This window comes from Ciona robusta, chromosome 2 (genome assembly GCF_009617815.1).
Source record: "Ciona robusta chromosome 2, ASM961781v2".
NCBI lineage: Eukaryota > Metazoa > Chordata > Ascidiacea > Phlebobranchia > Cionidae > Ciona > Ciona robusta.
The window spans coordinates 6,660,933-6,688,289 of record NC_143236.1 but is presented as its reverse complement, the minus strand read 5'-3'; the positions used below and the strand labels follow the sequence as shown (position 1 = coordinate 6,688,289).

General features: G+C 35.2%; 2 protein-coding genes across 6 annotated transcripts; one reads left to right on the top strand and one right to left on the bottom strand.

Moving 5' to 3' along the window:
• Window positions 1-171: 171 nt before the first annotated feature.
• On the top strand, window positions 172-2,933 carry LOC149740656 (uncharacterized). The gene is made up of 6 exons (XM_089872444.1): window positions 172-338; window positions 591-795; window positions 1,087-1,203; window positions 1,503-1,655; window positions 1,920-2,025; window positions 2,178-2,933. Exons 1-6 carry the CDS (start codon window positions 172-174, stop codon window positions 2,537-2,539), a joined length of 1,110 nt encoding a protein of 369 aa, XP_089728570.1. The 3' UTR covers window positions 2,540-2,933.
• LOC149740655 (potassium voltage-gated channel subfamily KQT member 1-like) lies at window positions 2,681-25,677 on the bottom strand. 5 transcript variants are annotated; one of them, XM_089872405.1, is made up of 18 exons: window positions 25,138-25,677; window positions 23,056-23,166; window positions 22,480-22,688; window positions 16,348-16,438; window positions 14,460-14,586; window positions 13,232-13,407; window positions 11,303-11,431; window positions 10,772-10,882; window positions 8,827-9,005; window positions 7,967-8,141; window positions 7,664-7,748; window positions 6,273-6,378; window positions 5,610-5,741; window positions 5,009-5,197; window positions 4,665-4,746; window positions 4,487-4,603; window positions 3,677-4,184; window positions 2,681-3,328 (listed from the first exon to the last, which is right to left on the bottom strand). In XM_089872405.1, the coding sequence occupies exons 1-18, from the start codon at window positions 25,294-25,296 to the stop codon at window positions 3,033-3,035; spliced, it is 2,982 nt and encodes a 993-aa protein (XP_089728531.1). In that variant the 5' UTR covers window positions 25,297-25,677; the 3' UTR covers window positions 2,681-3,032. The 5 variants fall into 5 exon arrangements, with proteins under 5 accessions (XP_089728531.1, XP_089728533.1, XP_089728532.1 ...); XM_089872407.1 differs by lacking the exon at window positions 25,138-25,677 and adding an exon at window positions 23,445-23,990; XM_089872406.1 differs by lacking the exon at window positions 4,487-4,603.
• Between the last annotated feature and the right edge of the window lie 1,680 nt (window positions 25,678-27,357).

The window sequence follows — 27,357 nt, the reverse complement described above, 5'->3', positions numbered from 1 at the left end:
AGGTTAGTTATGGTAAGTTATATATTAAAAACTTTAGCGGTTCATATATATACTAATACTACCTTACGGGAATTTGTTTTATACACTAATTTTATATATTAATTTTACGTTTAAACGGTTGTATTTAAAGGCGTATGAAAATAACAGATACCACCAAAAATTTTCTAAAAAATGTCTGAATCAACGAATGAAAACACATCAAAACTCAACGAAATATCTGACAATATTCCCTCCCCGGTGATTGGACAGAATAAACCAATCAGTCGTTCTTATTCGGGAGATAGTTTTTCATCATATTCCGATGAATTTGATTCGTCCAGATCCAGTGATCCTAAACTGTTAAGTATTTACTATGTAATCTAATATTGGACAAATGAAAGTATAGTATTTTGATTAACCCTTAGAAGTTGTGCTTAACTCTTCACTGTGTAACAATCAATTTAAATAATTTAAGTTTTAGACCTCTTTGTCAATCGCTTAAATAATGCTATTTGTTTATTTATAATGTAATATATATAATATGTTATTTCGTACAAACTAAACGTTATTAGACTCGTATAAACTTATGCTAAATGCTGTTAATTTTTCAGTGAGCTTCCACCAAGGTTATCATCCACACGTAACAGAGGTCATGTTGAAGTTAGGAACACGTCGGTATCTCGCAGCTCATGGCGTGATCGTTGCAATGAAACAAGATCTTTGATTGACGCATCTGAGTATGCTGGGAAGTTGAGTGTTTGGGAAGAATGGATGGTGAAGAAATTGCATGAAGAACAAGAAAAGAAGAATGAGATGGTGGGGTAGATCGGTAGATAATGGAAACATTTTTCCAAAAAAAATTATATATTATACCTGTGAAGTTGCACACATGGGCAAGACAATGGTAGCATTTTCTTCAATCCAGTGATTTCATATGGGTTGTCTAAATTAACGTCATACATTAAATAAAATAATTATTTGTAAATTTACATATGAGGAAACAAAACACCTTTGCTATAAACATCATCCTCACTTAAAAATATAAAATGTGTAAGATTTAACAACATGCTATATTTATTAATTTTTCAATGAATGTTTTTTACTCAGAGAGAAAAGCAACGAGAGAAGAGAGAGAAAGAAAAAGAGGAACAAATGAAAAAAGAAGAAAGGATTCGACTGGCTCAACAGAAACATAAGGAATGGGTGGAAGAGAGACTTTATAAAGTGTGTTGTTACTCTGTGTTTTATCTTGTTATGTTTTAATTTAACGCAGAGTGTACTCAAACTTTTTTGGACCACATAACTTTTGGGTCTTCTGGATTTCTTTATGCCACACAGAATCACAATTTTAGGTTGGTAAACAATAAATGCTAAAACATATTTTTGGAATTTGTTTTACAGGCATAGTTTTAAGAAACCCTGTTGTAATACTGGTATAGTCTTGTTTAAATATTTAGTAGGATGTTCCAACCACCAATACAGAATACAGCTATATACTATTAACATAATACCTGCTGTTGCAGCTGAAGCTTCAGAAATCAAAAGAAAAACGTGAAATACAAATTCAAAATGAAATCGAAACAGAGAAACAACAAAGAATCACTGAGAAAGCGAAAGTAGAATACGAAGCTTGGATGAAGAAACATAAAGAGATGAATAAACTTAAACGGATTAAAGTAATTTGTTTTTGTGGAATATTTAATATATTTACCATATTTAAAACATTACATATGTTTTTTTTATTTAGGCCAAAAAAAACTTGTTTTTGCCACAGTGGTATAAGGCAAAGCAACAGAGTATATAGAACTGTGTTAAATATTGTAAAGCGAACATTATAAGCTGTGTATGCAGCACAGTATACCTTACTTCAATATATATGTATCTGGAGACGACATAAGCAGTTTTTTAAGAAACAATAAAAGTTTTAAATTTCTTTGCAGGAGAAAAAAGAGACAGAAAAACAAATGAGAGAGAAAGAAGAGAAAAAGAGAGAGAGCGAAGAGGCCTATCAGAGATGGCTCGAAAAAACAAAAGAAAAATTTCCTGGTGAGTACAAGTTTTGCTTTTGCTAATAATCATTTATATGTCTTTGTACCATATGCTTCAACCCAGTGTTCCCTTTTGAGTTATATCTAAATTATCAGCCAAAAAATGTGAGGATAAGTAGGTTATATTCATTTATAACTGTTTCATCACAGAAACCAAGTTGGCAACATCCCCTATCCCCGCCTACATTAACCCTCAGCCATGGGTGGGTCCCAATCAAGATGGTACCCGTCGTCGACCAAAAAGTCCCCCAGCACCCATAAGGACCATACAAAGAGGGAAATCCCCACAGCTACCCCATTCCCGTTCACACTCAGTGTCCGCTCATGTAAAACGGGTCCCGAAACCAATTGAGACCCATACTCCAATGCGAATTGGGTCTGCACATAATGTAGGCTTGGTGAGAACATACACACCTCTTCGTTTTGCTGGAATAAGGACATCTACACCAACAAAGGCAAGATCAAAGCGGAACATTCAAGATGGCGGTTCCAGGTGTGGCTTGGGAAGATAGGCTCAAGACATAATGCAGTTTTTACTAAAATGTGCAAGTTTTCTAGTTTAGATCCTGTATATAGAAGAGATATGATGTTTAGATATTTAAATTAATAATTTATCAGCTTTAAAAGCTCAACCTGTTGAAATAAAAGAACAATAAAATTTCTTATTTTATTCAAAAAATACGAATTGGTTAAAACAACAACAGTTAAAAAGTGCAAAGAAGAACAAGTGTATAACATTAAACACTGCACAGTGACAAGTAACAGTAGGGTTTCAGGTTCAAACCCTTTATAAGGAAGTTCAGTAATAATAAAGCATTGAACTTGCCGTTGAAACTATTTGTATACAAAACTACTTTGTAAAACAATGAATTTTTAATGCAAAAACAAATAAACCCTTTGAACAAGCGGGTTTGTTTTTCTGTTGGTATCACGAATTTAAACAGCTCTATTTGATGTCAGTATGCAAAATAAACTTTCCAAAAGAGCTGTTTTAGATTTAAAATCTTAAGGATAATTTTCTGCAAAGTTGTGTGGCTTTGTAAAACCATTGGGACCATCTTTCAGTAGATTTCCATTGTTTGTAGTTATGTGGTTATTTTTCTCAACTTTATCTACCCCACTACCAGTAAGCGGTTCCCAGAAACACAACTCCCCATTTTTGACAGGCAGCTCATCGACCACAATGGTCGAAGATTCATCCTTGATTCCAAATTTAAGCCAATCAGGTGACTCTATTTCAGGAAATAAAACGAGGGATTTTGATTCTTCGTCGCCTGCGTCACATGACCAAGACCTGCGATCTACAAAAATGATATTTTAAATTAAAAATTAATAGAAAACAACTATAATATTACCAACTAAAAAGGATAAACATGATAAAAGAAATTTCCGCCAGCCGGATATTTTCGCAGAAGCGTAAAACTGCCGTTGAAAGGCAGATGCTTTAACGTGACCTACAAGTACCACCAAAATTTAATTTGAAAATGCACTTTTGAGCATCACTATCTATATACAATTTTTGTTTTTATTGGTCTACCTCCTTAAGGTTATAGAAGCTGCTAACACTTAATTTAATGAATTGCATAACTTTTTTCACGACTTTCTTATGAAACTTATACAGAATATTGAGTTATAGAATAACAACTCACCAAGTGCATCACAAAGCAGTCTTGGATTAGTTGAGAACTTCGCCACCCCATCCACCGACCGTCTGCGATCCTTTTTTGACAATCCAATTTTCCGACGTAAATTCAACAAATTTTTCGAAAAATGTTTTTTTTTTAACAATTTTATAGATTCCGGTGACACATAGCCATCCGCTAGTGTGTTCCCTGTTTCCCTTTTTTCAACATGCTTTAAACAATCAGAATTATCCGTAAACGAATCGCAATCGGAAGGTGATTTTTTCTCTTTCTTCAAACCCTCTACATTACTGTTTGTATTTTTATTATCTTTTTCCTCAGTTTCAAGAGTGTTTTCATCTAAAGTTTTTATCTTTTTTGGTTCATTTGAAAAGCTTGAAGTGCTCTCCCTTTTTCCTTTTTCACTTAGTATTTTATTTTCTTCTTTTAACAAAGATGTTGCAACTGGAGGTTCTTCACTTATAACAATGGATTCCTTTGTTTCATCACAAGCTTCATTGTCGGGTGAATCATTCTGTTACAAGATATATTATAATGACACATCGACAGTGAACATGAGTTGTATGAATACAGTATGTGTGTCTGTTGTAAAAGAAGACACCCTTGTTATAATTTAACAATAAGCATGAAGCGTATGAATACCCCACGTGTGTTTGGTGTATAAGAAGACACACGTGTCAAAATTAGACAGCTAGCATGATGTGTACAGATATACCATGCGTCTCTGGTATATAGTAACACACCAAAGTTGCAACTTAATGGCAACTATCAGTGGCATAAACATTACATTATAACATAAATATGATATCTATGTACCATGGGTAGAATCCCCCAAGATCTGGCAGGTTTCATTGTCGCTTTGAGTGCTTTATTATGTGTGTTAGCTGGCCACTTGGGAGCGCTAGATTTCCCATTTCTATGGTCTTTTATATTCTAAAATAAACATAGTATTTTTCATACTTTGATGTAACAATACCAATTATGACATCAATACCTTTGCATTGTCTTCAAGATCAATTTCTGGTTGAGTAAACACCGTTGCCTTCCTGCGAACTTTGCCATTTTTCTTGTCCGACCTACAAAAACATAGTTAGTGGTTAGGTGTGATGCTTAATAATGATAGCCGTTTAACGGCAATTGCTTAAACCTAGTGGTCACTAAGAGGTTGTCCGAATTTTCAGCCATGCAGAAAACACAATAACTACAAAGTTAAATACGTGGTAACTCATATGGGGGGCACAAGGTGTATGAAGCTTAACACCCATGTAATGACAACTGTCATTTTCTTTCCGCGTAAGGATAAATAAGTTCCATAAAAGAACATACACAATAACTCACGTTAACAACTGTATGACTTGGTCCAACTTTTGATCAACTTTCTTCACGTCAATTTCCACGCTATGCAACCTTGAGTTTATACTTGGGGGTGATTTGGGGAAGTTACCACGGTGGCCTTCACCCGTTCTAGTGCCACGGGTATTTCCCACTGCTCCACCATCGGTCCCAATGCCAAGAATACAATCAACTCTGGGATGTCATAAAGAGGGAAAAATAAATGAGTTTTTCAGTAAATGATTTTTTTTTTATCTTTTCGTTTATTTATTTATTGTTTTTGTGTGTGTATTGAACCTTAAACGATTGTGCTGTTTCACTGCAATGGCTACAGATAAACAAATGAATAAGCATAGGTTATTTATCCTTGCGGGGCAAAGACAGTTGCAGAACACAGGTGTTCTGTTTCATACACCTTGTGTCTGTTTACGAATAACCTCTATGTGTCTATTTATGAAATTATGTAACTTTGTGGATGATTATTTTTCTAGTGATTTTTTATGACTTTCTATACTCCATAAGGGCGACTGGGCTCGAAAAAGCCTTGTTAGTGTCTCAAACCACAAAAATGGAAGTTGAGTTAAAAATGCTCATTATAACAGCATACCGGTTTTGCAGAAGTTTAATCCTGGACAACATATCCACGTGACCAGCAGAATATTGTTCGATCACATCTTTAACATCATAGGGTCGAAGTGCTTCCTTAAATTTTCGTCTTGCTACGAAAAACTTCATCATTCTAAGACGGAAATTAATTTGTTGAAGATTAATAAAAAGCAAATCCCATACAGTACATGTAGACATTTGTAAGTGGAAATAAGGTATATAATGAAACACCTGTTTTAAAACTTAAAAAAAATAATCTTGCATAAAGTTACATATGGGACATTAAACGGGCACTTGGTGTATGAATGACTGCCGTTGCCTACCTAGACAGGGTACACAAATTACAATTTTTTATTCATAGCCATATATATGTATATTAGATGTAGTAATACACCAGTAGTTCAGGACTAAACTCGAATTATTGACATAATGGCATTGCAACAGCAACAAGCAGCAAGAGAAATATTGAATATTAATCAACACTGCATTTTTTATCATAGTTAAAGCCTAAGCCCCACTGTTCCTTTGATTTAAATGATAAATTTGCATATTACGTTTAAATAATTTAAACTATCTGAAAACATTGGTTCTTAAACCCAACATTATATCATCACAGCCGAATGACAACAATTTCAAAATTTGGTTTAAAATTGTGTGGAATTACCTTATGGCGCGAATAGCAACTTTGTGTTGTTCAGTCAATTCAGTTAATCCGGTTTCAACCAGATTGGTGATGCTTGATGTAGAGTCATCTGAATCTGCACCAGTCACTGTGAAAATAAGCAAGCCATGAGTAAAAGCTATTTAAGCCAGTTATAAACGCTAAAATTGGATGCTTCTGGGAATTTTTTTATCAATAATAATCAATATATTTAATTTCTTATAATTGTAGTAATCAAACTGTTGGGTTTATGTGATTATTTTCAATGTACAATTCTTTATGTGATACTGTGAAATGAATCCATAATAATAAGGTCTGACTTTGTGTAATGATAATTACAATACTAGTGTACTGTGTAGTGCATATAACAACGTTATTAATTTTTTTGGTATTTTAAATTTAAATTCAAAGCTATTATTTAAATTTTAAGCTGTTATAGGTCAAGGTCATCTAAGGTATTCTAAAGTATAATAGATCTTTACATATTAATCTGAATGTATAATAAAGCATACTAAAAATGGCTACCCGATTTATTTTAAGTTTTAATCCCGTGTTTTTTTATAAAGGGGATTAAATACATGTAACACCTTCAAGAGCACAAAGATGGTAATGCTATCAGGAAAGCTGCCAACTGCATTGAGCTGCAACATGGGATATAATAAATAATGCACGAGATGAAAACGTGTGATCCCACCAAGTGTTTAGAGCTAACTTAGCTTCACATTAAACATTAATAAACCTGAATCCAAGTAACTGTCAAGCGTATCTTTTATCCGCAACTAATACTTTCAATATTAAATGGTTATTTATATATATAATGTAATGTATGTATAATGAAATGTCAATATCATAATAAATAGCTTGAAAGCTGTTTTAAAGTTTAATTCTATTTTATTTTTTTAGATATGGCTTTCTGGGATTAAATGTTTAATATGTGTTCTGTTAAAACATTGTTTTTTTGCACAAAGACTTTGTCAAGGTTTTGACCAGAATGTTTTCGTATATACATTTAATACGTTCAGTTGCAATAGTAAAAGAAGTTCTTTTAAATTGGAAGTTTCAATACAAAACATAGGATGTAATGTAAAATAATTTTAACTACATATTATACGGTTTAAGAGATTGTACATTATTGCTTTACTTTTACAAGTGATTAATTTTTACGTTAGAAGCCGCATTCATGAAATGAGATTTAAAAACAAGTATTTTAATGCAGGCCTTATTACAATGTTTAAAGCCATAAATAATTTGACCTTTTATTGCGAACAACATGTCATAAAATCTATTTTTAAAAAAGTAATTTTAAATTCTTTTCGCAATTTTCAGAAAACAAGCTCTTAAACAGTTACGACACAAAAATAGCCGATACGATTATGACATCACAAATTGCCCACCTTTTTCTCTCCAAGGCACACGAATAGAATTCTGACGTGAAATGCGGTCAGTTAGACGTTCCGCTAGGCTTTGTGACTTCACAATCTAATAATAATAATAATAAAGGTTAATTAATCTATCTAAAATATGACACCCATAATGTTAGTAGTTTGTAAAATATAGTAGGGTGGGGTAAGATGGACCATGTTTTCATTTTCTTTTACCATCTCATTTGGTAGTAGACAAAGAATATTTACAGAATTATAGACCATTATCTTCAGAAATTTTAATATAGGGTTATTAATTAAAAAACACTAACCCACCTCATTTCTTGATGTTGAATATCCAGGTAACATAGGGGTAATGGGTTCAGAACCCACCCCTGGAGGGGAAACCACTGTGGTTTTGGATGAACCCCCTCTTCTGCTTTTAAAAGTCTGTCTTCGAGATAACCTTGGGCTTGGGTTCGACTTTAGTTTATCTCTAATGCTTTTCTTTCTGTAGAAGTACAAAAAATTAAATTCTGCATTCGGGAAGTAACTCAGAAAGTTACATGCGTGGACCGTAGTAACTCGTAAGCATCACAAGGTGTATGAAACATAACGCCCATGTTATAACTACTGTCCCAGTCCCACTCTGCGAAGATAAATAAGTAAAGAAGTTTCATTCATACATACATTAACACAAATACTAAATCTGGAAATAAATTTACATGAATAAAATTGACAATCACACTCAGTGCTTTTGCAACCAGGTAATAACTGCTTACTGTTTTGAAAGTTGCCAATTTAATACAGGGACATGGGTATAGTTCTACAACTTATTTTAGGGCTGCAACCTGTACTCATGTACAACATTACATTCGCATTCTTAAATAATGCCTAAAACTATTTTATCGTAAAAATTACTTTCTTTAGAAAAGCTAATGTTGTGTGAAGGTTTTTTTAAATTTGGAAACATTTGACTCAGCACCTCTGATGCCAAGCATGTTGGTTATGTGGCAAAACCTGTGAACCAGACCAAAAAAGATCGCGACATTAAAACACTACAGATCCTAATGGTGCATGATAAAGGCACAATATTCTGGCTGCAAATTGCAGCTTGTGGTAAAAACTTAAAACAACATCCTGTCAATCATTCTACATGGTACCAAAAAAAGGTTAAACGGTTAAAGGTCACGAACCCTGTGTTTTGGGGTCGCAGATGAGGCTTCCATGTTGCAACGGAGCGCGAATTTTTATCCGCAGCATAACATCGCCACATACACTGTAATAAATAGGCGGCCGGCATTCTCCTGCGAGCGAAATGCTTCTGACGGTTTTGTTCCTGAACTTTTAAAGCAAATCCTGAACCCAGAATTCCCTGAAAATAAAAAGCAGTTTGTTTTTGAGCTCTTCAAACGCGAAACATATTTTTTGTTTATTTTGTTGATTACAAAAACAAAGATAAAAGTAAAATAAATGAAAGACTCTGGTTTAAAAAGCATGGCTGTTAAACTTAATTAAAAGCAACTCGGGTTGTAGAAGCTAATTAAAGCAGATTACTATGTAGATAGAAAATATTAAAATAGAAATTGCTAAAAAATACACATATAGAAAATACTGCAGTATATTTGTGGATAACATAATGTCAAAAAAACACTGTCTAAAAAGTTTCAACACTAAAAGTTTCAAGACATTACAATCTTCAAATATTGTTTTACTTTCCATATAGAACTATTATTGCTTCTTGCTTGTATACCCTACGTAATTGTTTGTTATCCCTTATATTAAACTTGAAGAAGGTCCAGACAAAAGTATGTTTGTAAACTTTTACATCAGTTATCAAATCTTTGGCTCACAATCGCTGTGTGATGTCATAAATAATATATGAGTATCCGTAAAAAGGATCTTGCCAAGAAAAGATGGAAAAAGTAGAAGCAAGGTTCAACAAGCACTTAACATTGAAAAGGTAGTTAGCGGTTTTGTAAACTCGTGTTGTGGCGTTGACATTATCTTGTACAGTTTCAATAGCGAAAACTGTCGCGAAATTTAATGTCCTCTTTATCCTCTTATAATGTTTTTGCATTAAATAGAAACAAAGTTTTGTTAGTTAAATTACTTTTGAAACAGGCATCAACACCATATGGACTAATACACAGGTATTTATTTAAACAATGAATTTAAAAGCTAACTATGCAAGTTTTTCACTTTGAAGAATAGGTATGCTTTGAAGTGCTTGAATACAACTTTAACCTTATAAAAATTGTACAAAGACGCATCTGGTGCAGCATACTTTATCGCCAACCTCATGACTTAGTGTTTATAAAGAAACTTTTCTACTGATAGAAGTATGTTTATACAGGCATTGGAATTTTTATGTTTTATCTATAAATACACAAGGATAACAGTGGAGGTTATAAAACTTGTTAAAGACACTGTGGGAGCCTAAACAAAGAAACTGTTCATTCTTAAATAAGAAATAATTTGCTTCTAGGTTGGTGGTTTATCACAAATTATTTATTATTTTTATTGTTACTGTGCAATTGCCATAATACACAGTCAGTTTAATGAATGCCTGTACAAAGCTGGATAAATAAAGTAGAAAGTTATGGTCAAATCCTGATAGTGATACATTATAAAGTAAGTTTCCTGTTTCTTTCATTAATATTTATGGTTTCAATTATGAATAAATCGATTTGATAAGCTTCAAATATAATTCAACTATGGCAGATAAATTTAATTATGTACTTGTGATGTAACAAAAGCTATTGTTTCGTGCTATGATGCAACCAACTGTGTGTACACGCAACTAAAGCTACATATGCAGCAATACCGATACTGCAGTAACAGAATGCATGATAAGCTTACAGTTCTTATACCACTAATAAATAAACCATATGAATAAGTCATAAAGAACATACAGAAAAAAACTATCCTTTCTTTAGTTTCTGTAATAAAACGATAAAATTTGATCCCTTTTCAAGAACATTAAATCTGGCATGGTAGCCATTCAATAGTTACTTTACATAGTTTAATAAAAATTTCTTCTTAAAAAAAAAATGCAGCAACAAATTTAACAATTTCATAAGGTCAGTTAATTTCAAGGGCCGAGTTATTTGTTGTTAAACTATTTTACATGAAACTTACGGCTGGTAGAGCAAAAAATGAAATTCCAAGAATTGCAAATACACTTGCTATTAGACGACCCAGCCATGTGATCGGAACCTTTTCTCCGTACCCGATGGTTGTCAGGGTTATCTGTAAAATTATTATGATGTCACAAACCATATTTATTATAATCATTAGTTATTACTTTCGTTATCTTAAAACAATATAAGCAATGCAGTCGCAAAGACTTACTTAAAGATGGGTTTGCTTACAGTTTTAAAAGTACGTTAGCAATATTGTCGATTGGTACCATAGTTCGTAAAAGCAAAATACAAACAAGTAAAGAAAGGCCTTCTTTTTCATTTAACAACATTTTATTGAACCACATTTTCTTAATATCTTTACTGTCCTTGATACATGTTATTGTTATGTTAGAGGAAAAGTTGTTTAAAAATATATTATGCCCAATAGCAGCAGCAACAGTACAATAAACAAGACCTGTTTAAAGGGACCCATACATCAAATAACAAAACTTCAAATCTTATTTTTATAAAATATTTATAAACTTACCAATCCCCACCATAAGGCATCGGCAAAAGTTTCAAATTCTTTGCTGTTTTCATCTTTTTCTGCTTGATAGACAAGAAACGAAGCAAATATGAGGGCAAGGAAGCCAATATACCATGCTGTGATCAACTCCTAATAAAACCAGTGGTATTAGTTGAATAAACATACTGTTCTCGTTGGCACACTGGTTAGCATTCCCATATTTGGCCTAGAAGTTGCCGGTTTAGGGCTTACCACTGCTACCAATGTGGGCAAATGTGTTCTTGGATCTTGGGCAAACACTCAACGGCAATTACTTCAACCCAATGACCTCCAATGGGTAGTCCAAATTATCCGCCATACATTAATAATACCAAAAAAATAAAAATAATCCCCCACAAAGTTACTATTTGATAACTCAGAAAGGGCAGAGGTATATAAAACAAAACACCAGCGTTACAACAAATGTCATTACCCACCACTCAAGAATAAAGAAGTTACATTTATTCATGCAATATGGTAGGCAAGGAGACCAGGATTGTAGGCAAAATTTGGCTTATTCTCTTATTGTTATTATTGGTGCTCTTAGTTTGTCTTTTTACAGCAAGCCATTTAAAAAGCCTTGCTCTATAAACATAATCACTCTATGGTTGGTGATTACTTAATTAGTGTGTTTAAACAACAGTTGTTTCGTTGTTTGTTTTGGACAATGGGTGTTTATAACATGACTACTAATGTTTTACGAGGTCTAAAGTCTGCTGGGGTAACTTCACAATAATCGGGGTAAAGTGTTATAAAACTGAACTCATATTACCTCAGTAGAGGAGAATTTTAGCAATTTGGCAAACTCTTACCACAAGTATGCATTTGTGTAATAAGCATGACAAGAACATATACATAATTCACATTGAAACGGATACAGGATAGACCGCATGTGGAACTAAAGCGGTTTCAAAATTTCCTTCATTACCATCAGGATGGAATGCGGGTGTAATTGAAAAGGCATTAAAGGTAATGTTATATATAGAACGTATTCACAGAAAAAAGAAATGTATGTATTATTCAACAGATCTAATTGAATTAACTGCCAGCAGTGCTATTCCTTTTCACAATAATTCAAGGAGATAGGTGCTATTTGTCATGACACGAAACCCTTGTTAAATTGTCGTGGTTGTCACATACCCAACCATAGACATCAAATAATAAAACTACCAATCTTAAACATTCTGCCGTCTGCTTTTTTTTAAAAAAATTCGTTATTATTATACTGCCTCCATAAGTAAGTATATAGTAATTTGGGGTAAGATGATACATGTTTTCATTCTCTCCTATTAACTCTTTTGGTAGTAAACAAAGCATATTACTTTAAAGAATCAAATCATAACCGTAGCCCCAAGACTGAATGTGAATGAATGAATGTAACTTACTTTATCCTCGCGTGGCCGGAAAACGACAGTCGTTATAACGCGGGTTTAACACCTTGTGTCAGCTTACGAGTTACCATGAATGTTACTTTGTGGGTAATTATTTTTTTGGGACTTTTTTTTTATTTTCTTATATATTGCTGATAATTTGGACAACCCATTAGTGACCACTGGGTTGGAGCAATTGCCGTTAAGTGTCTTGCCGAAAGACACATACGCCCACAATGGTAGCAGCGACGGGCCTTGAACCCATTACCTCTGGGCTACAGGCAGGCGCGCTAACCACTACGCCACGGCGCCGGTGACTCTAAAACAGTTGTTAATTGTTAAACACACGATTTAGGTAACGTAGGATAATAAGTAATTTCCGTAACCCGTCTTACCCCACATTACCAAAGTTTATTCTAGAGTGACTTACTTTACTGTGAGCTCTAACAACAGAAGAAAACACTTTTATTTTCTATACAATACTAGTAGTTAAGGGTCCATGACCTAAAGACATCGGTAAATTAATGCCAATGTCACTTACTTTACTGTGAGCTCTAACAACAGAAGATAACAACTTCCACGATCCTCCTCTTCTGTCCATTCTAACCATTCTGAGGATCTGTAGGAATCGTAGACTTCTCATCGCCGTGGCAGCGAACATGTGACCGTTCGACCCGATACAAAGAACAACAAAAGAAGACATCACAACGATAATATCTGTGAGATAATAATTACAACTTAAGTTAATTAATGCTGTATTGTGAGTTTAGCAGCCACACTGGCTTTATTAGACACTTTTCCTTAAGTAGTTTTTACCCGCAGCAGATTTTTAACAACTATGATTTGGCTGCTAATTCAAGTCTCTTTGTTGTTTTAATTGATCTATCTTTCTTACTGTATTTAAAGGAATAGATAAAAAAGTAAAAAATTATGTAACTACAGATGTGTTATTTGGGTTATTAATTAATATCATATAATTTACTATGACATTTTAGTAATTGCAACAAATTTGCGACAGAAAAGAGCCAAGTCATTGAATTTGCCATCTATAACATAACAAGTTACAATCACGATGCATTAACATATTTATATTCTTTTTTACACAGTTAAACTAAATGTTTCTAATTTTTGAACAATTCTTAAGGCAGTTTTATTAAAAAAATATAACACAGCAGTTATGAGTCATGGTACAACTATTTCCTTTGATAAAATAACTTGTTAACACTTTGCTATTTAATTAAACAAACTGTAATTTTAAAATATGAAACTTTCTTAGGAGAAAATGGCGCCGACAGATCCGCATTTTTAGCGTGCTGTGGCATAGTGTTAAGTGCGTTGGCATCGTAACCAGATTCGTAAGTGAGGATGCGTATAAACTGTTAAGTACCCCACACAGGCGCGGATAACAATTTGGTGGACTTGATTTTAGTCTGTAACGTTTTTAAAGCAGCACATCTCTCTTTCCTTTAACATTTCATATTGCTTTGCATTTTTGGTAGCCGCGTTTTTATTTTGAAACATTTACTTATGTGGTTCATCCCAGCGTGTTTTAACGACTGTCGTTTGCTAATTCCCTTTAATTCGTTTATTTTTAATCGATCTTCGCTGCTGTATTCGAAGAATTAATTCTAACCAAGTCACATACGTCGCAACCCGTAAGGACCTAAGCGAACATGGAGTGTGTGAAACATGGCACTCGTGTTAATTCCTGTCTTTGCCCCTCCACTTGAGGATTAATAAGTTACATTAAATAAATGAATTTATGTTACCGATAACACATAACGGTTTCTTGCAAAATCTCATTCTTCCAAGAAACCCCTGGTAGCGACATCTACAACCGGCGCTCCAAATCCTTACGCCAAGTTCCAACCCAAAAAGAATAAGAATCAGGACCTCCTGAAAAATATAAAGATTCGGACGCTTGGTCGATATTTTTAATTGCTACTACTATAGTACAAAAGCTTGTGGCAGCTAAAATAGATGAACGATGGCGGGTTGATTTTTTTGTTAATTTATGGTGCAAAAATAGTTTTTAAACTTGTTGATAAGTTGAAGAAAGTTTACAGACGTCCAACATGTTACAGTTTGAAAATTCGCCAGCTGGCGCGCCAAATTTTCACTTAAATCGTCCCCACTAAATAAACGACTACTAAACACGAAGATTTTAAGGTATTTGTCGTAAACAAGTGGATTAGAAGTCTAATTATCAACGCACTGCGTGTGAGGTGAAATTCGCGGCCACAAGCAATCGATTTAACAATATTGTTTTCGTATTTCATAGGCAAAGCAACGCAGGTGTAACTAAACATATTTACGATCACTATTGCGCTTGTTTTTACCCTGCACGTATTTTTTATTTAAATTTAAGTAAAGAGTAATTAAAGATTTATCTACATTTCATCCCCGTTTTTAACTTCTCACGGCAAAGTAGGTTTAAATTAAGATTCCTTAAAAAAACACAATCATTTACATAGTAGCTAAGCTTGTAGAATAGGGAAGATAGGAAACTTTCTTTTCTATTTTTTTGTGTGCTGAAGGTCTTACTCAACATACTGCATATGGAGTGTGGTATATGGCACTTTGGTAAAATATGAAAACTTCGCACACCTTTTACTGATGCATGAACAGCGTGAATATATTTTGCGTTGGACGTTTCATTATTTATACCTCCCGAAAGCAAACGTTTACGTAGCGGTTGCGCCGCTTTATCCGACGTAAACAGCGCCAGCTATATTTTGCACCAAAGAGCGTTTTAAGTGCTACTTTCAAAAAAGTCTTTACTTTTCTTCATTCTCCCTTAAGAGAGTAGGAATTTAATGAACGTGCAATCATTACTGAAGGACTATTCAGCATTTGCCTTGTTCTTTCTGTAATATAATTCTGTTTACAAAAAGTATTAACAAGCAACAAAATGTGAAATAATGTTTCTTATTTTACAAAACGGGAGGTATCATTTTACAATTTCATTAGCAACACATATCGATCGTATAATAGGCACAAGTCACGCATATACATAGGTTGACCCCGCGTTCGCTTTCGTATACGTAACCTATGACGTAACAGCAAAGAAGAGTTCATGCCTTGTTGATTAAATTGTCGAGAGCTCTAGAATAACAGCTGCAATAAGCAATAAGTCCGCATGTCCCGTGGGAACAAATGAGACGAGCAAAAATTGTTATTGAAAGCGTGGCTTGCTATGGGGTCGTGGGGAATTCCCCTGTGTCGCAACTCGCAACGTCATTAAGTTGAGGTCGCGTCAATTATTGCGGTAATCTGCCTTTAATTTGGACGCCGCCTGCAAACTACGGCGAAGGCGCATTCTTCACCAGTAAACACCAACCGCTGACTTTATAAACCAGCTCTCGACCCGAGGGAGTAGCACGTAATCAATGCTGCTTATACTAAATTATCTTCGGCACAATTCCTATATACGGTTCATTGTGACATTGTGGCAATGAATTTACGTTAAAATGTGAAGAGCAATTTCACCTTAGTAATAAGGGGTGAGATGGATACCGTTGAATTTTGATCCTTGATATAGCTCGTTTTGTTCAAAATAGACGGAATAATATCCGCATATAACTTTTTTTGTATGGGTCTCAAGCCCTAGCGCTGACTATATAGGACTAGTTGTATAATAGCAATGCAAATGCTTACCACAATAAATAGTATTTTATTCGCTTTTTCCATATGATTTGGTATTGTAGATAGAACTGATAGGACCAAGCACCCAAACACAAGAAGGAACCTAAATATAAAAAGTATTAAGAAATGATATACATCTGGGTAGAAATTAGATTAGATGTTAATAAAATAATTGTATTGGCCTATTCATTGCCGCTTTGGTGTTAATTTCCTCTTTTTATGATCTTTGTTGTCATGAAGATAAATACAGTACTGTGGAGTAATGGATGTCGTTCGCATCGAATGTTCCATCTTTTCTAATCGTATTTTTAACATGTAACAACGTCCTTCTCGAGCCGCGGTAACATAAATAACGATGCTTTAAAAAAATACGGTATAGACTTGTTATGTTTCTGTGCGTTTCTCATATTTAATGACTTTGATATAAATATGCAGGCACCGTTACCAGTGTAGAGAATGGTCAAAGCCACGGAACAGGAAATGACCGGTGTACACGCTGTAAATATTTTGGTCCAATTAAAATAGGAAACACATGCTCTTAGACCTTAGTCTCCTAGCGCGTAACATCATTGGGTCCCGCCCACATGAATAAAATAGACAGAGTCTTAAACATTTTCTTAATAAAAGACGCACCATACGCATCGTCGCAACCAAGACGTATATTTAACCTCGGAAACTACCACTTAAACATAACTGCTGCACTTGACGCTCGATAATATGAAGCAGTTTTAATCCGTATCATTTTCACCAGGTATTCAATAACGCTGGAAAATATTTGTTACGACCACAAAGCGTGGGAACCAAACAAATTTCAAAACTATTATATTAACGTGACTCATTTTTCAGTGCATTTACACAATTTTTCCAACGCCCGGATGTCGGGTTAAAGGGACAACTCGGGTCTAAATCCCAGCAGGTCCTATAGCGTGCCTTACTGCAGTGGAGAACCTAGCTCAAATAGCGGGGTGTTGAATAAAAGACACAATCCTTGAAGAAAATGAATAAAAGCCACGAACTATACAAACAGTAGTTTTAGTGAATTGTGATAATGAGTGAATTGTGATAATCTTACACAGACCGAAAGCTTTAACTTACATGCATACGTGGTAAATTATCTGTAGACCTCTTGGTCGTTCTATGAAATTGAACACCAAACTTTGAACGCGTCTGAGCAAAAGAGAATATTTAATACTAAGATATCGGAGTCTTGCATGCCCCACTTTGTAAAGCGACTATACCTGTATGCAAAATTCTGTTTGTTTTTTGTACCAACAGGTACTGGTTTACCAAGGAGATTTAAACGTTTGCGAATTTCTTTTCCAATCCCATCTTCTTGAGACCAAATACTGCCGTTCATAAAGGAGGTACGACGGCTTCGGTTTGGCGATCCAGGCCTGCTGTTTAGTCTGCTGGACCCGTAATGTACAGGTGACGGCGCCGCAAGTCTATACATGCTCGATTCCTCGGGCGCATGGTTTGTTATGTTCGGTAAGCTTGGTGTTTCTGTAACTGTGGAAAGTGCTGGCGATGGCGCGTGCAAGGTCCATATGGTGTGTCGTCTTTGGGTGCTTACGGGAACCGGGATAGACAGAACAGGGCTAAGTTCGTCGTCTGACGATCCGTCATTTTCTATGTTCGTTTTAGTGCATACGAGTGCCATATCAGCGCTCCAATTACTAGCCCTGTCGTCTTCATTTTCAGATGCTATTTCTATCGAGATTTCCGGCGACGAGCAATTAGAGAAAGTGCGTTTTGTGGCCGAGTTGGGGGCCGAGACAATATTGTTTCGTCGGCCTGGTGAGAGAGAGTTTGTCTCCGTCGATTCTTCTATAAGCCTCGGGCTCCAGTTGACTCTTTTCGGTGATGAATTTGGAGAAACTGGGAAAGTGGGCGAACAAACTAAGCGGTAGTTTGTAGCTGAATCATCTGCGTTTTCCTTAGGCGGGAAAACGAAGAAGTTTTGATTCTTACTTGACATTCCAGACATTACCAAATATAATCTAAACCGAAAAGGAACCGAAAGATCTGTGAAATAGACATACAATTATCGTAACGTTGAAACCTTGGCCTTTCTTACACTATCTGACATTCATTTCTCGGAAAGCTGGCCGCAATCGAAGCTGCCACACATTGCTACAATGCCTGTTGCCTTGAGCGAGGAACAACATCTTAGACCAAGAAGGCCCACTTATATTTCTCTTGCGCAGTTGAGAAAATTGCTGTGTAATAAAACTAACCTGCCGCGTCATTTAACCTATAAGGGCTAGAGTACAAAAATAACAGCAATAAAAAACCACAACCCAATTCAGTCCACCTAAAAGAATTATAACCTTTCAACGTGACCAAAACGTATGGCTTAAATTAACAGTTAACTCGATTACAGTAGTATAGTAAAATAACAACAACAAAACCACAAACCAATTCAATACACTTAAACTAATCACATTCCTTTCAACGTAACTAAACGTATACCATAAGTTAACCAGACTCGTTTACACTGCTGTGCGCACTCCTAAACAAAACGTATCGAAAACCGTCTAGTCGCTTTCGTGCCTCCTTCGTCTATTATCCTTCTTACCCCACTGCCAGTCAAACTCTGCGTCTGCAACGAGAAAACTAAAACACCTGCACCCGCCGGATCAATATTTCAAGCCCCGCAGTAAAAAGGATTCGAATATTGTTCGATTACGAGAGAAATAAGTGTACCATGGCTACGTGGTTGTACAGTGAGGCTTGCTAATTGGCCACGAAAAAACGCCTGACCCTGATATACACATCCGACATTATAATTCATATCCTACTGATTGTGAACCGATGCCATTTACCAGTGACCTCAAGCTGTTTTGATCTGTGGTTGAAATATTTATTTAATAGGCGGTTTGTGGCTCACCAGGTGCTGTTAGGTATAATCTATATCCAAACAGCTTCCCAGTATAAATCGACAGTTTGGTAACCACTGTTCTTTAGGAACTCAATAATAAACAGTATCTTTACTCGTTACAGTGTGTGCTATGTACATAGGTGCATCTGTTTCATATATTTCACTAATCGATACAATTTACTTTGCGTCTTCAATGTAAAAATTCGCCTGAGGGGCGACTTCAACAGTTAGGTAAGAATCTTGAAATTCGAAGCAAATACTGCGTTAAATAACAAGCATTTAATCTAATGTATGAATGAATGCTGACAGAGTGTAACTCGCTTATCTTGGCGTGGCGGGGCAATGTCAGTCGTTATGACAAGCAGGGTGTTCTATTTCGTACACCTCGTGTCAGTTTTCAAACACCTCGTGCTTCAAACCACAGTTCAACTTCATATACGCTTTACCTGGAAGCTACTATTAATATATTTAAAGATTACAACCTCCTTTCACGTAATGAGTATAGAAGAGTAGCACTCGTAACGTTTAACTAAAGCGGAATATTTGCCAACCACATAATTACGTGTTGAACAAGCGTTGAAATTGGCAATAACAAAACCTGCTTCCTGTCATTAATATATATGCGGCACCGCTCTAAACTATAAGAACTTTGAACCCAAATAAACATATCGAAATACATTGAATGACACTTCATTGTCATCAACGAGTTAGGTCTATATGGAAGGCGTAAGAATACGGTTTTATAATTCTTTGAATTTTCTATGTTAACAACTAAGTAGGACCAACAATATAGAATGAAAAGGAGCCTCATCTTCCCCACCCCACTATATTATACCGTATCTCCTAATCGTATTTTAAAATTAACAACGCTTTTTAAAATCGTGAAGATACGACTAAATATTTCAGTAAATATTCATTGTTTACCACCGCATAGAACGAAAAAAGGGAATACAACATGTACATTTCTATACCTTTTATGATCTACTATGTTATGAAAATCAATATAGCTAGAAACATGGTCCATCTTACCCCAACCTATAGTAGGGTGGGGGAAGATGGGACACCTTGAGCACAAAATATTTAGGTATCCTGATCGTGTTTTAAACAATTAACAACGGTCTATGGGAGTTGTGAGGATACAGTTTTATAATTCCTTGAATTTTCTTCATTTACCACCAAAAGGGGCGAGAAAATAGAATGAAAAGATGTCACAGTACTAAAATATGCATAATATCGACAGCAAGTACTCTGGAAGAAGCGCAAAAATAAAATACGCAATCATGGCCAAGACCAGACATAAGATGTGGCTAAATCAGGCAAACGATGTCCCATGATTGCTTATATAATTGTTACAGTCTTATTTATATGAGAGGCATGATTAGACAAGATAGATCATGTTTTAACCCGGGTCGTAAATATACCTTGTACGAAATATTACATTGTGCTCATGTTGTTTCAGGAATGAAAATGGGCGTTTGAAATGTGTTACATCGTGAATGTATGTTGTGTAACAAGTTTAAATGAATGAATGAATGAATGAAATTTGCTTTATCCTCGCGTGACTGAAAAACGACAGTTGTTATAACACGGGTGTTCTGTTTCATAAACCTCCCTGCTTATGAGTGACCAAGTATGTTGCTTTGAGGGGCTATTATTTTTGTATTGTATAACTGTCGAATTAAATAAAGATAAGAGTTGAAGGGATCATTCGGCGAAAAAAAAATTGTTTTGCCTAAATGAACAACGATAGCTTCGGAATAACTATGGGCTGTATACTATAAAACTTAAATACTTAAGTTCTGTATGGCTAAAACATATATTCCAGTACAGGCCATGTAGGATAACTCAACTATTTAAGAGTTACTGTATACCCAGAAACACCATAAACTTTTTTTCTGGGTGTAAGTCTTTACGTAACTTAAACTAATAAGATTTTCGTTATTGTGATCGAAAAAATAAGTAAAAATAATATAAATTATGTATAACCCCAAAGTCTATGCACATTTTAGGTATAAGGGTGGGGGGAGATGGGACACCTTTTCGTTTAGTTTTCTTTTTTCATTTGGTAGTAAACAAAGAACATTTAATAAGTTATAAAACTGTATCTTCACGACTTCCACAGACCGTTTTTAATTGTTTAAAACACGATCAGGCTATTTGGATACTATGTGATAAAGGTGTCCCATCTTACCCCACTCTACTATATACTGTAGCGAGTAGCATTTTTATTTTATTTAATAGTAAAAGAACGAAATTCGATTTTCAATTTTAATTCAACTTATTCTTTGCTCAATAAAAGCGCGTGTTTAACAGTAGTTACACACCAGATGTATAAACACGAAAACCCAACGCCAAAATCCAATAAGGCCTAGAGAAAATCCTATTTTCTACATTTTAAATCGTGTCAATGGTAGCAGAACCTGAAAAAATCAATTTTCCGAACGATTCGCAATTTACTTTATTGCTTACTGTAAAAAACGGTAAGTAAAACGGTGACCAATACCAAAAAAGATCGTTATTGCAGCCACGCGGTTGACTGCAATATAGATATATGAACACTAGAACGCGCTGTTGTTCCAGTGGGTAAATGTATTTGACATCCTACTTTGTTTGCCATAATATAACTCCTTTTAAACTTTTTAACATTTTTCGGGTTAGTCAGCAAAACAAGAATTTTAAGAGTTTGAATCATTTCCTAATCGTCTATGTAACCCGTAAAACATATTTGCCCAGCACGTAGCCTATTTAGCTTATAGCTCCTAGGGTAGTTTGCCACCTATTGCACTTCTTTGAACCTTAAATAATCTTCACTATCTAAAGTTTTATAGTAAAATAAACAGTAACCTGTTAAACCAAACTACGGGTTCTACCTTACAACGGCCGTGAGGACGCTAATGCATTTTCCGTTAAAACTTCAAAACATTCTCAATTTCGTTCGGATTAGCAAAACATCTTTTTCAAATAGCGGAACACAAAAACATTTTATTTATTGTTCTAACAAGGATTTATGGAAAATTATTGCCCCTATTCAATTTTAAAATAGTAAAACCACTGCGCGGCACGCCAGGGTACTTGGGATGTATAGGCCGGAGTATAACCCCACCCGTATATATAGGTACAACTTAAGTAAAGGTATGACATAGTAAACTATGCTAAGTAAAAAAACGACTCGAAAACGACTCGAGAAACCATTCTTTTCCGGGGGAAAATGGTGAGTGCTGTGTGGTCGGTGTACCTGCATCAGCATAATAGTTACAACTTACGTGAAAGTGTGATAGAAGATTGAGCAAGGTTTAAAATTTGGCCTCTCCAGGAAGTTATACGCCTCTATTCTCATTTGTAGCATCCTTGACTTTCGTTTTGATGGAACAGTAAAGTAGATTGGCTTCCCGTGGAGGCTCATTTTACGTTTGCGGTATTCCTGATGGTGATTGTGGTGGTTAGGTACCCACCTCACAGGGGCCGTTATTATCTGTAAGAAGTTATAAAAAAGGGGTTTCGGTTTCAATATAGGCTTATATTAAGTGTCAATGCGGAGTTATATAGCATGGGTGTCTTTTCCTACACTATACTAGTAGACAAACATGGTGTGTTCATACCCATTATGCTCACTACTGAGAAGGTATAACACGAGTGTTTTCTTATTCACCAGTCACCAGACACATATATGGTGTATTCACGTATTCGTACACCTTATGCTTGTTGTCGAGTCATTTTTCGTTTGTATACATCTCTAAACTAAAACGATAGTCGTTATGTCTTATTTTTTACAATTCTCCCAATCTATTCTTGCATACTCTTATTTAGCCGTAATATGTTTTACCAACGGTGTAGTTTACCTGTACTGCCAGTGACGGCCTTCTGCGATTAATTTCACTTTCTCCAAGTGAATGGATCGAGTCGCTGTCGTGATTACTCTGGTTATCTTCGTGTAGACTTTGAAATGGCATCTAAATAAATAAAAACATAAATTTCAGACCGGATTTGAACAACATGACTAGTAAAAGTCATTTTCCGACCACGCGGGGAAAAAGCAACCTTAATTGTGTCCTGTGGGTGCTATGAAGCCAGTAGTGAGCCTAAACCCAACCTAAAATTTTCGGCTACGTAGCAACAATTAATGTTTGTATATATTTATTTAAAAAACAGATAATTGCACTTCAGATTAAAAATTGTTACAGGTACAATTTCAAAACTTATTTCATTCTTTAAAAGTTCAGGTACGAACCAGCAAGCGAGGGAACCTGGAATTCCACCAGAGACGGCATATCACGCCAATAAAGTAGTTGCTCGCTTCTATCTACCCTATTACTTTCCTTTAGTGTACTGTACGTCTGGTTAAGTAAAGGAAAGTTGTTCAGGATTTAATTGAAAAAACCTGTGAAAACATCGCTGGGCCCTAAATAGTAAATGGTTTGTAAATTGTGGCATTTATGAAGCAACATTTTCTAAAACCGCACAACTTAATATACTTTGCTGTAAACATCTGGTATGTTAAAATAGAAACATGTCTACGATTTCAAAACTCCCAAAACACTTGTAAAAACATTCGACAGATACAAAATATACTAAGAAAAGTCAGAATCTACCACCAATGTCGGTGACATTCTCTTTAAAAATAAAACCCACTATACGTTAGAAATGTATCTTTATATCCCAAACAAAAAGAGAATGACAAGAAAATAATAGGTGTTTTGATGTATAGTGTAACAGAACGGATATGATTGCATTCGTTCACTGATTCGGTGCATCTGCAGTCACCAAAATAATACATTTTCCCAAAAAACGTAGAGGAAATACACATGGAACGTCCAGATGTGCTTGCCATGTGTTTAATTAGACTTGTATGATTGAACACCTGTATTTAAGTATATTCACAAGGTTTATCTGCGTACGAGGTAAACTCTTACATACGAAGTACAGGTGTGAGATTAAGTCACGTAGCCAAGACAATTAATATTAAGGTTTCTACAGTCCACTGTATAGAACATATTAAGCCATGACGTATGTAACCATGGTGTCCCATAAACAAGAAGAGGTTTTAAAGGCGAATGACAAACTTGCAAAGCAGAGTTTTACACAAGTGGGGTTAAAATTGTATAGTATGTTGGGGTAAGATGGACCCCGTTTATATCTCTTTCAACTTCTTATCTGGCAGTAAACAAAAAATAATTACAGAGTTTTATACCCATAACCTCACAGATCTAAAAAGCGTTGTTAATTGTTAAGACCACAAAGAAATAAGTTGTACCAACGGTATCCCCATTACCCCAACTTTCTACACTTGTTTATATTATAAGATTCGTTGATTTGCCAATAAAAAAACACTTCTGAAAACCTTTTTCTATGTGGGTTGGTTAAGCAGGCATTCTTTTATTTGACACCTTTACTAAAGTAGGTTTTACCCCAGCAAGCGTATTTTTAACGACTGTCTTTTTTCTGCTATGCTATTCTTCTTTTTGTATATAATATTCATATATAATATTCGAATATAATATTCAAACTCAGCCGTTCCTTTTTTGGTCAATCACTTACATAATACAATGGCTATTGTAGTTAAAGTACAGTTGTTCAAAAATCCGTTATCCAAACCAGCAGTAGTATATAAATACTTAAAACTATGAGCTAAGCGGATACGGAAAAATTTTCTGCGCTCCTGTAGTAATATAAATCACATTTCATATCCTTTGTATTGATTAATTACCGTCTGGCGTTCATTGGCAATAAGTCAGACATATAAAGAAATAACACGGGCGTGCTTGGCTTCAAACAAAAGCTTTTTACTTAAACACCTGTTCGCGTCAATGCTTACGTACTTTCGCAATTTTTCGACTTTGTAATTTAGTCCCATGACGTTATTGCGTTTTACGTCATCCTTAGTACTTCATATGTAATTTAAATTAGGAACAAGCAAAACTCACTTTTAAAGAAAATGGAAAATTGGATGGCCGCCTCAAGATCCCTTGTGGCATCGGACGAGGCTCCTGCCGCTCAGTGGCGCTGTCGTCGGATTCCGTGACGTCATGAAACGTGACGCGGGCAACTTTTGGTGTTCCTCCGGGGTTTTGCACATCAGACATGACGAACTAACTCTGTCACTTTGAAAGAAATAAACCATAGATAAATGAGTTAAACGTAACTTGTATTCTTTTACAAATATTCAACTTGAATGTAATAACGACAATTGCTCCAGCCCAGTTTTGTCTCTTGTGAGTTATGTCAATTTCTAGCTATTACTTTGTTTTTCAAATCTGACTTTTTCTGACACCTAGTCGCTTGCTACCAATAGATAGTTTTATAAAATCATTTTAGTGGGATGGGGGAAGATAGGACAACTTTAGCACATAATATCCAAATATCCTGATCGTGTTTTAAACAATTAACAACGATCTATGGAAATCGTGGGGAAACGGTTTTATAATGTTCTTTATTTACAACAAATGGAATGAGAAAATAGAAGTTCTCCCCCCCCCCCTCCGCTATATTAAACTTTTTTGGCAGAAGACCAGTTTCGCACACCCCTAAGGATGCATTATTACTTTAATTTCAATTATGTCTTACTTAAAGCTATAACACGACGTATACCCTGTTCCCTAAAAAACAATTCTACGCCAAAAATCGACATATCTGCGTGTTATTTTATCCAATGCTTATTTGTAAACAAAACTATCTAACTTACAAAAACGTGTTGCTTCATCCTACATACACTGAAAAGTAATAGAACAGAAAAGCGTAGCACTATACCGCTACCAAATTACAAGTAGGTGCAAAAACGCAGAACCATTATTTATTGACGTTCGTAGCAGCGAGTTTTATTGCGGCCCTCCTACAAAACTTCGACGATCAACAGTAATCAAGTTACATCGATTTTACAAACTCATGTTGTACAAGATTTATTTAATAAAGAGACCCATGCCTTAGTTATTTTATATGGTGATAATGACATGCGTTAAACTATGGTAGGCGACAAACAAACCAAGTGGTGACCCACCTTTACGAGTATTTCTTGACCCTGTATTTAATTTAACAATCTGATACATTTGTATGCAGAATAATTACAGCTAATATATTATATATACATCTGCTGGATGTTTACATTACTTGAATTCTCTATGTATATGTATAATAGGGTAGGGAAAATGAGACACATTTTCATACTATTTTCTCGTCCCATTTTTTATAAAATTGTATCCGTATGACTTCCATAAAACGTTGGTAATTGTTAAAAACACGATCTTAATATTTTGATATCATGTGCTAAAGGCGTCCCATCTCCCCCCACCCTACTATATTTCGAAAACAAAATCGCCAAATAAATTAAAACAACGAAGCGAATTAGCAATACAAAGGCAGTCGTTGAAAACACGCGACATATTTGCACTTATGGATGAACGTATAGTATAAAAATACTTCCTTATAAAAGTTAAGCAAAGACTCTCTTCTAAGTGGTATTATCGTCACTTGACTAACCTCACTCGCTAATATTTCATTTTTAGTTACCCGATAAATCTATGCATAAACCAATACAGCAACTATAGGGCGGTCAAAGTCTATCGACTCAGTTTTAGTCGAGCGATTAAAAAATCTAAAGCAATATTAGGCGGTGACTAGTTTAATCGCGAAACGATAATACGACCGTTGTTATAGAACTGACGTTTCATAATTCGTGGAAATGATCAATTTATTAAACGTCAGACGTGGTTTTAGTCATCGAATTTGTTAAAACGTCAAACATATTTGCGCTCATCCAACCGTGTCGACTTATTGTCTTTCGCCATCGATCTTGCGTGACGTGCCGAATCGTGTGTGACGTCACATACCCAGCTTTACAATGCATGTAACGGAAATACTGCAATTTGGTACAATCAACGTTATATCTACACATAGTGTCATAGATAACAGTTGAAGTGTTATCTGTTATAAGTTAATTTGGGTAATTAGTGGGTTCGGTCGAACACCGGCGCATGGTTCACACGACTTGCCTCAGCTTAATGGTGTTTGGTTTCATATAAAAAAGCAACCTGGAGACTCAATTATAGACGGGGTAAGATCCGCGCTCACGTAAGCTATCGACCTATAACCCCAAACAGACAAAAAACAGTTTTGCTCTTTAAATTTTTTTGACTTATTTTTGTTAACGG